General features: G+C 38.2%; 1 protein-coding gene across 2 annotated transcripts in view; it reads right to left on the bottom strand.

Annotated features, from left to right (window-relative positions):
* Positions 1-216: 216 nt before the first annotated feature.
* Positions 217-12,921, bottom strand: part of LOC106875333 (ribonuclease H1) — a 39,644-nt gene continuing 26,939 nt past the window's right edge. For both annotated transcript variants that reach the window (XM_089362613.1, XM_089362612.1), the window contains exons 4-8: positions 12,412-12,526; positions 7,773-7,827; positions 7,466-7,550; positions 2,792-2,916; positions 217-552 (exon numbers count right to left, since the gene is read on the bottom strand). In XM_089362613.1, the coding sequence (XP_089218739.1) occupies positions 463-552; positions 2,792-2,916; positions 7,466-7,550; positions 7,773-7,827; positions 12,412-12,526 (470 nt within the window). In that variant the 3' untranslated portion in view covers positions 217-462. The remainder of the gene's footprint in view (positions 553-2,791; positions 2,917-7,465; positions 7,551-7,772; positions 7,828-12,411; positions 12,527-12,921) is intronic.

Genomic DNA, 12,921 nt, shown 5'->3' with positions numbered 1-12,921 from the left:
ACACAGACATAAAAACTAATTTTGGTCAGAAAAGAGAAACAGACCCACTGAAAGTATCGGAATAGCACATTGTTTGCCAGATGACTGGCTAATCACTTTTTCTTTGTGACTGGAGTCTTTATATTTTCTCTGCTATTTTATTGTAAACATATTTTAATTATGCCACTTTACCATAATTATTTAACACACCAACAAGAAATAACCACATGAACTAAATTATGAATACATAGATATATCTTTTATTGTAGAAATACTACTATATATCTGTGAAAGGATATTTCGAAAGTATTATTGTAAGACTATGCTTATCACTATATCTGTGCAAGAGAGAGAGAGAGAGAGTGTGTGTGTGTGTGTGTGTGTGTGTGTGTGTGTGTGTGTGTGTGTGTGTGTGTGTGTGTGTGTGTGAGACTTTACGATATATCATTTGTTGACATTCCGAATAACAACATGCAGGAAAATCTACTTGGGTAGAGGGAGTTTTGCTCCTTTATTGGCCAATTTGTCAGCAGCTTCGTTTCCAGCCACTCCACAATGAGCATCCACATGGACCTAGGAAATAGAAATAATATAAAATCAAAATAATTTTTATATTTATTTGTTGATGTAAAGAAGAGGAGGCTATCCACAGCCTATCTATTTTTGTACTCCTATGCGGAAACTGAGAATAGAAATTAGAGAAACTCTCATTAAACTATAAAATTAAATAAAATGATAATTTTAAAAATCTCTAAACATTATTAGTACCAATTTGAAACACGCATATTGTATTCCCAGGTCTACAATAATCATTTCCAAGTCCCTCCCTTCCCTGAATAACATCCCACTGGAATTCCCTTCCTGCCCTAGTTCTTTCTGTAGCAATCAACTTGAAGCAGCCAACTTAACCATTCCTAGCGGGCCTACAAGGGCCATGAACACAATTCATTTCTATGAACCTTAATATTGATAATTCTTTCTAATTTTGGCACAAGGCCAACAATTTTCTTTCTTTTAATAATAATTCTAATAACAATAAACCAGTCCCACTGGTTTGTTATTAAGTACTGATCATTCCCTGGTTAATCAAGTTACTAATTATACTAACATTTCTCTCAAAAGAGGTAAGTAGACATCTTGCTGTTTCTATTTCAAATTCATGTCTAAAATTTTAACCATTGATTCATTCATAAAGTAGTGTTTTTTAAATTAAAAACAACCATTCAAATACATTATATTTTTTAAAACTCCTTTCTTCTAAGTGCTAGGCAATATATAATAACAACTGTTTTGGTTATTAAAGAAAAGGTTCTAATTTCTTTGAATAATAGAAAGTTATTACTAACATCTTTAGACATGAGAAATTTTCTAGGCATCTACACAAATTTTTGATCAGAGATTAAAATGACATTTATTTCTTGTAGAGTTCTTTGACAATCTGTCAATGAGAACAGATCATCTGCAACCTTGTAATTCTTTGTGCTAGTTCATTCAGTAGTTGAAACAAACTAAAGAGAGTTAGCGATGTGTGTGGCAGGGGTATACATATGCATACTTGCTTTTCTCCTCCCTCATTCAAATTTTATTTTTTTCTGAGCCAACTATTTCTCATCTATCTCCAATCCATCTGTTGTTCAGACTACATTCTATATTCCACCTTCACACACTGAAAAGTATTATTTGGCTGATAACCAGATGAGAAGGGGAGAGAGTGTAAGCAAAAAGACTTCCAGTTACTGTGGCCCTAAGTCTCTCTGCTCTCTTCTAAGTTTCTTTATAGCCACTACTTTTCCTCAAACATCTCCAACATCAACATTATTTCAACTACCAATTATTTTACACTGATGACATCTTGCCTCACCTTTCTTTGTACTTATTCTCATCACATTTCTTTCCTCTCTCACTCCTCCTACACCAATGCAGCTACTGGTGAGGATGAGCAGTTTTTCATCCCTAAATTTTGCACTAATTTGTGTTGTCACCTGCCCAAATCCATAAAATTAAACATTCAAAAATTATTGATCTATTTCTCACCTCAAAACTTTTACTTCATAATCAAAGAGAAGGGAGGAGAGAGCATCTATGTAATAACAACTTGCTAGAAATAGCCAAATTTCTCTTAAATCACACCCTACTATCTTGGAATAGGACACACTTCAGAAAAGATGCATGGCCATGGCTAGAATACCTTTGATCATAAGTCTGTTCAATTAGGGTTGATCTGGGGTTAAAACAACAGAATTTTCAGTCTTTGCCCCTTACAGAATCCTCCAACTTATGGCTAATCAAAGCACAACAACCCTTGCCAGTTCTCTGGTACCTGAACTCACTGGTTGACACTCTACCAGTTCTACACTGACCCTTCACAACATATGTTTCACCCCTGACTCATCAGACAGTTAAATGTGGGACTGAAACCATTCTCTCAGATATGTCCTTCCACACTGCTCACACAACCAAACCTAACACAATCTGCAACATATGGAAGAAACCCCTCCTACCATCATCAACTTCTACTATATCATCAAGATGATCAGTAGGAAAGGTAAAAAGCACAGACTGAAAATTTTCTCTCCTCCAAAATTAGTCAGATTTTCTAATCTCTTGCCAAAATCTTTACAAACTTTGATAAGTAATCTTAACCTCTTCTAATTAAACCACAATGGAAAAAAAAACAAAGCACATAATAAAACACATTTTCACTCTTTCTCTCTCTCTCTCTCTCACACACACACAATCAAATCCTTCAGTTGGTTTAGATGTCATGATAGAGTTCTCTTTTAGCTTCCCAGTTTGTCCTGCTTAAACTTACCCATTTAACATTGATTCCCTCCAATTTCTCGTCCAATTCCTGCAGATCTTCTTTGTTTATCACTTCTTCTCCACTTGATTTCATCCAGTTCTTCTTTTTCCAACCCTCCAACCATTTAGTTATACCTGGTGTGAGGGAGAGAAGGAACAGATTTAACATTATTGTCTTAGGCCTAAAATCCCACCCAGCATAACACAACCTTCTGGTCACTAATGGCCTCTAACTTATTCTGTTGCAAGCATTTGTGTTAGTCTCTTGGTTCCTTTTAATTTAAATTTATTGCAAGCACTGAAGTATTGATGCACAGGTTAAGACCCCACTTCTCTCATGATTAAGACACACAAACACACAAAGTAATTATCATGGAAGTCAATAATGACAGCAAAGTGTTAGTATTGGTAAAACACCAGAGAAATCATCATCATCATCATCATAATTTAACATCCATTTTTCCATACTTGCATGGATCAGACTAAAATTGTTAAGGCAGATTTTCTACAGCCAGATGCACTTCCTATTGTCAACCCTCACCTGTTTCTAAGTAAAGTAATATTTCCTCAAGACCATAGAAGACGAGAAACAAAGGACACTGCTTGCATGACAATGACACTTGTTTACAACTATCACACTATGTCAAGACAAAAAGACAGTAACACACATTTGTGTGTGTCGGGCATCTTTCTGCTTTCAGGTTCCATCACACTAGACTTTGGTCACTTTGGGACTATTGTATAAAGATCTTTGCCCAGGTGTCACACAATGAAACTGAACCAAGAACCATCTGGTTGACAAGCAAACTTCTTACCACACAGCCACGCAAAAATATTTTGAAATATTTAGTTCCAACATAAAGGTGGCATGCTAGACAAAATGCTTAGCAGCACTTCATCTGTCGTTATGTTCTGAGTTCAAATGCCACTGAAGTTGATTTAGCCTTTCATCCTTCTGGGGTCAATAAAATAAGTATCAGTTGAGCACTGGGGTTGATGTAATTGACTTGCCCCTCCTTCAAAATTGCTGGTTTTATGCCCAAATTTGAAATCAATATTTATTGGGTCATTCCATAAATAATGCAATTTTTTCAATTGCAAGAACCAAAAGTCAGAAAGGGACGGGATAAACTACCAGCATCAACTTGCTATAAAAGCAGGTAGTAATTTTGGTAAATTTTTATACTTTCATCCACACAATTTTCACTAAGAAAAATAAAAAACTTGGATTTTTTGCATGGAATCAAGTAACCTGAACCCTTAATATGCTGCAAGCCCCTTATTTTTGTTTGGAAAAAAGAAACGGGGATTCTAAGAGGTATGAAAAAGATATTTTATTTTAATATTGTACTTTTACTTGTTTCACACACTAACACAAACTCTAACGTGTTTTTTTAGATGAATTATTTATCATTCTTTATTTCTCCGCAGACTTCGTTACCACTAACTTCTATAACCTCTGCATTTTCACTTATTCATTTCAAACTTCTTTGAATTTTCAATCTAATGTAATCCACAAACACACTCTCGAAAAAGTATTTCTGCAAAATGTTATCTAAAAGATATGGGTAAAGAAAGAAACAGCAAAAAATATTTGAAAATGGGGTGGGGGTGAAATTTCTGAGGGTTCCACCCCACCCACCCCATTTTCCGGACCAAAACAAGGGTTTTATGGCATATTAGGAGGTCACTGTAATTCATTCAATATAAGAAAAAAAGATAGGTGCAGGAGTGGCCACATGGTTCAGTCCCACAGTGTGACACCTTGGGCAAGTGTCTTCTACTATAGCCTTGGGCTGACCAAAGCCTAGTGAATGAATTTGACAGACGGAAACTGAAAGAAGCCTGTCATATATATATATATATGTGTGTGTGTGGGTGTGTGTATGTTTGTGTGTCTGTTTGTCCCCTCACCATCACTTGACAACTGATGCTGGTGTGTTTACATACCCGTAACTTAGTGGTTCGGCAAAAGAGACCGATAGAATAAGTATTAGGCTTACAAACAATAAGTCCTGAGGTTGATTTGTTCGACTAAAGGCGGTGCTCCAGCATGGCTGCAGTCAAATAACTGAAACAAATAAAAGAATGATTCCACAGGGCTCTAGTTTTTTGCAGCATATTAGGAGGTCAGGGTACTTGATTCCACAAAGAAAATCCAAGTTTTTTTTTTTTTTTTAGTGAAAATCGTGTGGGTGTACTTCCCAAGGATGTGGGTAGTAAATTAACAAAGGTTCCATCTCCACACCACCGCTTTCCGGATCAAGGGTTTTATGGCATATTAGGAGGCCACCATGATTCATTCAACACAAAAAAAAAAAAAGAATTTCCAATGATTCCGGGAAGTGGGAGAGTCCGGTTTCCCACCCACTCCTTTTCTTCCGAACAAAAATAAGGGGTTTGCAGCATATTAGGAGGTCAGGTTACTTGATTCCACACAAAAAAATCTGAGTTTTTGTTTCTTAGTGAAATTCATGCAGGTGAAAGTATCAAAATTTACCATAATTTTACCTTGTGCAAATTTTAAAGAGTACAATGTGATTTTAACAATTATTTTGTCAAAGCTATGGTGGAAATGACAATGGAGCATATTCAGTATATTTTACTTTATAAGTTCAATAAAGGCAACAATGCAACAGAAAGTGCGAGGTATATTAATGCAGTATATGGGTTTCAGAAATAAGCATAAGCCAGTATCAACAGTGGTTCCAGAAATTCTGAGCCAAAAACTACAGCCTAGAAGATGAGCCTCATTCTGGAAGATCTGTAGAGCCCAACGAGGATGTCCTGCAAACCCTGGTGGAATGAAATCCCATCGTAACTGTTGAGGAACTAACAGAGGAACTTGGATTTGGTCATTCAACCATTCATTGACACCTGTGTGCCATCAGAAAAGTCAGAAAATTAGGTCAATGGGTTCCTCACAAACTTCCTGAGTCTAATCAGTGCAGAGAGTGAGTGTGTGCTCTTCTTCACTGTCACATCTCATGATGAACCTTTTTGGACCGAGTGGTGACTGGTGACAAGAAATGGATTCTCTATAAACATGTCAAGCACTGAAGACAGTGGGTAGGGAAAGGAGAAACACTGGTACCACATAAGGTGTTGTTATCTGTTTGGTGGGATATGAAAGATTTAGTCCACTTTGAACTTTTAAACCCAAACCAAACAATAACAAAGGAAATCTACTGCGAGCAGCTTGAGCAACTTAAGTCAGCGCTAGAAGAAAAACAACTATCTTTGGTTTCAAGACAAAAGATGTTCTTCCATCAGAATCATGCTCAGCCACATATAGCAAGGATGACATTCCAAAGGCTGGAGCAGTTTGAATGGGAAACAATGCCCTACCCACCATATTCACTGGACATTGCCCCATCTGATTATCATTTATTCTGCAGTCTTCAAAATTATTTGGGTGGAAAAATAGGAATTCTGTAGATGAGGTCAGAACTGTACTGGAGGAGTATTTTTCGTCGCAGACAAGTGAATTTTGGAAGAGGGGCCTTGCAAGTCTACCAGATAGATGGAAGAGCATTGTAGAAAATGAAGGAGAGTATATTTTAGATTGAAAAAGAATTTTGTTTATCTTAATTTTGAAAAATAAAATAAGTACAAAAAAACCACATTATTTATGGGATGACCTAATAGTTCCAAGATATGTATGGTTAATAAAGTAATGCCTGAGAGATGTGGGTGTGGCTATCATCATCATCATTTAACGTGTTTCCCATGCTGGTATGGGTTAGATGGTTTCACTGGAAGTGGTAAGCTGGAGAGCTGCCCCAGGTCTGATTTGGCATGGTTTCTACAGGTGGATGCCCTTTCTAATGCCAACCACTCCGAAAGTGTAATGGGTGCTTTTTATGTGCTACTGGCATGGGTACCTTTTACACGACACCAGTAACAGCCACGACTACGATTTCACAGGTACCATTTACACGACACTGGCAATGGTCATGACTATGGTTTCACTTGGTTAAATGAGTCTTCTCAAGCACAGCTATACAAACAGAAATAACAATATTATGATGAATGAGAAGTTGATAAACAAACTGAAAAATAAAAACGAAAGTATTCCACATAAATATTACCTGTAACAGATATACTTGTACAAATATTCTGTGAAGAGCAAAGATAAGTGTAGATCCAGCTGCTATTTGCTACAATGAAGCTGACCAATAAATATCTGTAGTAAGTCCTGCCAATTTGTTCCTGGAAGACTACATGTAAAAAGCCCTGCTGCTAAAGGTGAATATTGTAAAAGAGGTATTCTGGAAATACCTAATCCCCAGGCCAATGAGGGGGCTCTATAATTACTTAACATGCTAGAAATAGCAATCTGATCTCCCTCAAATCACTCCCTACCATCTTAAAAATGGATAGATAAATTGGATAAATGTAGTTCTAGATACATTTAAGAAAAAAAAAAACAGGATTGTCTGCTTTGTTCAATCAGAATCAATCTGGTGCTAAAATAACACACGCACAATTTTCTGCTTCAACCTTAACATATAGTAATTTTGCAATAGGATGCAGTCACACACAATACTAAGAGTTCCTCTGGACATTCACTGATAGAAGTAAAATATTTGAATTCCAAAGGAAAGAAGTTAGGGAATAACATCCACCAATACTAAGTAGGTTAAAGATTAGTTGATTCACAGGAGAAACAAACATAACTTACAGTTTATTAGGAACTGACTGTCAGTTTTGACAATAAGGTTTGAAATATTTTTGGCCTTTGCTTGTTCAACAGCTCTAATGGCAGCCTGCAAACAAAATAATTTCATTTTAGAAAAAGACTAAACAAAAGAAACATCTCTTGATGCTTAAATATAAAGATTGAAGTTACAATAGCAAGAAGGGGAAGAGATTTTGTGCCTTCAGATGAAGTCACCCAAAACCACACACAAGGTGTCAATTAATGAGGAGCTTCCCAACAAATACTTCTCTCAGTACTTTCACTTGAAAACTTAAATAGAATGGCTTACATGTATTTCAGCCCGATTGTTTGTTTGTCGCCCATCAAGTCTTTCACTTGTGTTCCTGTAAAAACAGAACATGCTAGACTTAGTAATTCTGCTGACTAATAAAGATTACACTGGTTTTCATCATATGAAGCAATGAACCAATATACATCTTCAAATACAATCACATACACACACAAAGCAATATACACCATCATATATACTCACCTACAGACATACACACAAATCTACATATATCATCATACAATCACACACACACATACACACTATACACCATCGTGCACATTCAAGGTAAAAATATTGATAAATAGATAGCTGGTAAGTAGATAGACAGACAGACTGATCTTTTAGAAGAAGTAGCTTATTGCAATATTGGAAGGAAAAAAATAAGGATCTCCATTCTTTCAGTCTGTCCAGTCTTTCATTCTCTATATAATGACACATTCTTATGAATATAACAGTATTCATTGTCTAGCAGTCTCTCAGTATGTGTGAATGTATGTACACAGATAAACACAAATTTCTCAATGTGATTGTTAGAAACATTTAGTTAAATTATAAAGCTAATGCTTTTGAAAATAAAACATTTTGTGCTTTCAATAGTCATATCTCCAATTGACTAAATATCTTTAATGATTTTGTTGATAAATGAGTTTCTGTACAAACATACATATGCATATAGACAGACAGATAATATTGTGTCATATTCATATATATCATCATCATCATCATCGTTTAACGTCCGTTTTCCATGCTAGCATGGGTTGGACGATTTGACTGAGGACTGGTGAAACCGGATGGCAACACCAGGCTCCAATCTGATTTGGCAGAGTTTCTACAGCTGGATGCCCTTCCTAATGCCAACCACTCAGAGAGTGTAGTGGATGCTTTTACGTGTCACCTGCACGAAGGCCAGTCAGGCGGTACTGGCAACGGCCACGCTCAAAATGGTGTATTTTATGTGCCACCCGCACAAGAGCCAGTCTAGGGGCACTGGCAACGATCTCGCTCGAAAGTCCTTACACATGCCGCGGGCATAAGTGCCAGAAAGGCGACGCTGAGCACAGGTGCCATCACGATTTCGATTTCGCTTGTCCCAATAAGTCTTCGCAAGCTGAGTTTCGTGTCCCAATGAAGGAGACGACGTTAGCATGGGTGCCAGTCGTCGAGTTTAGTATCCAATTTAACTCGATTTCGATTTCACTTGCCTCAACAGGTCTTCGCAAGTGGAGTTTAGTGTCCAATTTAACTCGATTTCGATTTCACTTGCCTCAACAGGTCTTCGCAAGTGGAATTTGGTGTCCAATAAAGGAAGGTACACATAAGTGAACTGGCTGAGGCCTTAGATTTAGGTCTCACTTGGCTTGCCGGGTCTTCTCATGCACAGCATATTCCCAAAGGTCTCGGTCAGAAGTCATCGCCTTGGTGAGGTCCAATGTTCGAAGGTCGTGCCTCACCACCTCATCCCAGGTCTTCCTAGGCCTACCTCTTCCACAGGTTCCCTCAACTGCTAGGGTGTGGCACTTTTTCACACAGCTATCCTCATCCATTCTTGCTACATGACCATACCAGCGCAGTCGTCTCTCTTGCATACCACAACTGATGCTTCGTAAGTTCAACTTTTCTCTCAAGGTACTAATACTCTGTCTAGTATGCACACTGATATTACACATCCATCGGAGCATACTGGCTTCATTCCTTGTGAGCCTACGCATGTCCTCAGCAGTCACAGCCCATGTTTCACTGCCATGAAGCATGGCTGTTCGTACACATGCGTCATACAGTCTGCCTTTTACTGAGTGAGAGGCCCCTTGTCACCAGCAGAGGTAAGAGCTCTCTGAACTTTGCCCAGGCTATTCTTATTCTAGCAGCTACACTTTCAGCGCACCCTCCCCCACTACTAACTTGGTCACCTAGATAGCAGAAGCTATCAACTACGTCTAGTTTTTCTCCCTGGAATGTGGCAGAAGTTGTTTTCTGTACATTTACAGTGTTTATAGCTCCTGAATAAAAGAAGTTGTTTCCTGTTTGTTTACAGTCTTTATTGCACCTGAACATCTGCCACAAACAAAAACTAACTTGCTAGTTAACCTGCCTTTGATGTTGCTGCACCTCTTATGTGTCCATAGCTTGCACCGGGTACATCTTATAGAGTTACTACCTACTCCTTTTCTACATACTGAGCAGGGCCATCTACCTGAAGGGGTTTGTGTTTTATCTACCTTCCTACTTATTAGGACTTTGGTTTTAGCTAGGTTGACTCTAAGGCCCTTCGATTCTAGTCCTTGTTTCCACACCTGAAACTTCTCTAGTTCTAATAGTGACTCAGCAATTAGTGCAAGGTCATCAGCATAGAGGAGCTCCCAGGGGCATCCTGTCTTGAATTCCTCTGTTATCGCCTGGAGGACTATGATAAATAGGAGGGGGCTGATGACTGAACCTTGGTGGACCCCTACCTCTACCTGGAATTCTCCACTGTACTCATTGCCAACCCTCACCTTACTGATAGCGTCTCTGTACATGACTCGCACAACTCTCACTAACCATTATTCTATCCCTAGTTTCCTCCCTGTCAAAGGCTTTCTCCATGTCAACGAAAGCCAGGTACAGAGGTTTATCTTTGGCTAGGTATTTCTCCTGCAGCTGCCTTACCAAGAAATATAGCATCAGTGGTGCTTTTCCCTGGCACAAACCCAAACTGCATCTCATCTAAACTGACTCTCTCCCTAATTAGTTGGGCTATGACCCTCTCCGTGACTTTCATTACCTGATCTAACAATGTCACCTTTACCTTTGTAGCAGTTGACTATGGATATATATATATACCTGTGTGAATGTGTATACACGTCATTATATAGAGAAAGTCAAACAGAGAGAGAGGGGGGAAGAAAGAGATATGTGAACAGAATAGTGATTCATATTTTTGTGTTAACAATAGTGTTGAGAAATATATGTGTGTCTGTACATACATGGACTCTCACTGAAACACCTGCACAGATGATGTTTATAAAGATCAAAAGTTTGTACTGCACATTCGGTCGCCCCCTCCATCAAATTGACATAGTTTGTACAGATGGATGATGTGTCACACATCAGATGTCAAAGTGATTGCAGAGCAACGCGAGACAAAATGTTTTACTCAAGAACACAACAAGCAGCCCAGTCCAGGAAATGATCTCACATTCACAAATGCAACACTAACTACTAGGCCACACACCCTCACAATCTGTGTATGTACATATATACATGCATAGAGGGGTGAGTGAAGCAAACTGGAAGACAGGTTTCACAAAAAATTTATGACTGATGCACATTTACAGACATACAAATATACACATTTACACACACTATATACACACATTCATATACAAAAAAGATTATATATAATGTTCATACCCTGAAACACCTATCAATATACAAAGCAACATTTCAACAAACTTTAATGCATAATTTGTGGTGGAGAGTATGAGGGGTGAAGGATATTTATTATGACAAAGATATACAACATGAATTAAAGGAGTAAATTAGGTGCCATTATCTGAATATGACCACCATACAGCAACTCAGTGTGGGCAATGTTGTTCCTGACATCAACAAAATCTTCAACTGAGCAAACAAGGGAATCTACATGAGGGTGACATTTGAAACCACCCACTGATGTAGTCTAAAAAGCCCCATATAAAGATAAGTTCAACCCTTAAGTCCAAAAGAGTAATCTAATGTGACAAAACTATAAATTTGTAAAATCGGAGATTCCTTATTTTCCTCAACACAGATGTACCCCAGCAGATACTTTTTCACTTGCAATTCCTCCTTCATGCCAAAGAAATTATTTCCCCTAATCCTTGCTGTTTCTACCCACTCAATCATCATCATCATCATCCGCTTTCCATGCTAGCATGGGTTGGACGATTTGACTGGGGACTGGCGAACCAGATGGCTACACCAGACTCCAATCTGATCTGGCAGAGTTTCTACAGCTGGATGCCCTTCCTAACGCCAACCACTCCGAGAGTGTAGTGGGTGCTTTTTATGTGCCACCGGCATGAGGGCCAGTCTGGCGGTACTGACAACGACCACGCTCAAAAGGTGTTTTTTTATGTGCCACCTGCACAGGAGTCAGTCCAATGTTTTGTTTACATGCCACCAGCACAAGTGCCAGTAAGGTGAAGTTGGAAACGATCGCGCTCAAATGGTGCTTTTTACGTGCCACCGGCACGGAAGCGAGACCGCTGCTCTGGCAGTGATCCCACTCGAATGCTCCTAGGAAAATCAGCTAAGTTTCCTCCCATCATATCACAGCCTTACTGTTTTACATAAAGGATAAACTATATAAAGTAGTCCTAAATATACAGAAGACAGATAGGTTGACAGCAGCCATCAGTGAAAACACCAAGTCCAGCTGAGGCACCATGTTTACCATTGTGGAAACAGCAGCCATCAGTGAAAACAACATTACAAAGTCATATATTGAAACAATTTAAATCTATAAAGACACAATAATCCTTCTGTTCCCAAAGAATAAATAGAGATGGGGGACCACATTCTATATTTCCAGCTCTATCCCCATCCACTCCATGTTGTCATGTGACTATCAGTCAAGCGCTAACAAGAAACAAAACAAAAAAAAAAAACCAAATACTTTTCTCCTTCTCCCCAGTAGATACCAAGTCCAGCTGAGGCACCATGTTTACCATTGTGGAAACAGCAGCCATCAGTGTAAACAACAACTCCGTCATCATCAGCAAATTTTTTCCCTACAAAGAAAAATTTCCATAAGTTATATATAAAAATATATTGCAGCTTGGCTCTTTATAGAAATTATAAAAAATATATTGTTGCCTGGCTCTTTATATAAATCATATATGAACTGGTTAGAAATTATGGAGAGTGTAACCTCTAGGGAGAATATTTAGAGTTAGACAAATGAGTGAATGTAATTGTTAAGCTGTTTCTTTTTTATCAATTTTACTGAGAGGAAGGGCTCTACCAATATCTGACAAATCTTCCAAAACCAGTGAGATCAATGTGGTTTATGTTTCTATACAACTTCAGGAAAATAAGAGTAGCAAGTAGATTTCAAAGGATCAATGTCCTGGGGAAGTAGGCTTGGGAATAGTAGTTAGACACAATATGGTAGAGGAGAGAAAGA

The sequence above is a fragment of the Octopus bimaculoides genome, chromosome 14, assembly GCF_046866305.1.
Source record: "Octopus bimaculoides isolate indiv1 chromosome 14, ASM4686630v1, whole genome shotgun sequence".
Taxonomy (NCBI): Eukaryota; Metazoa; Mollusca; class Cephalopoda; order Octopoda; family Octopodidae; genus Octopus; species Octopus bimaculoides.
This window is presented reverse-complemented; position numbering and strand designations above follow the sequence as displayed.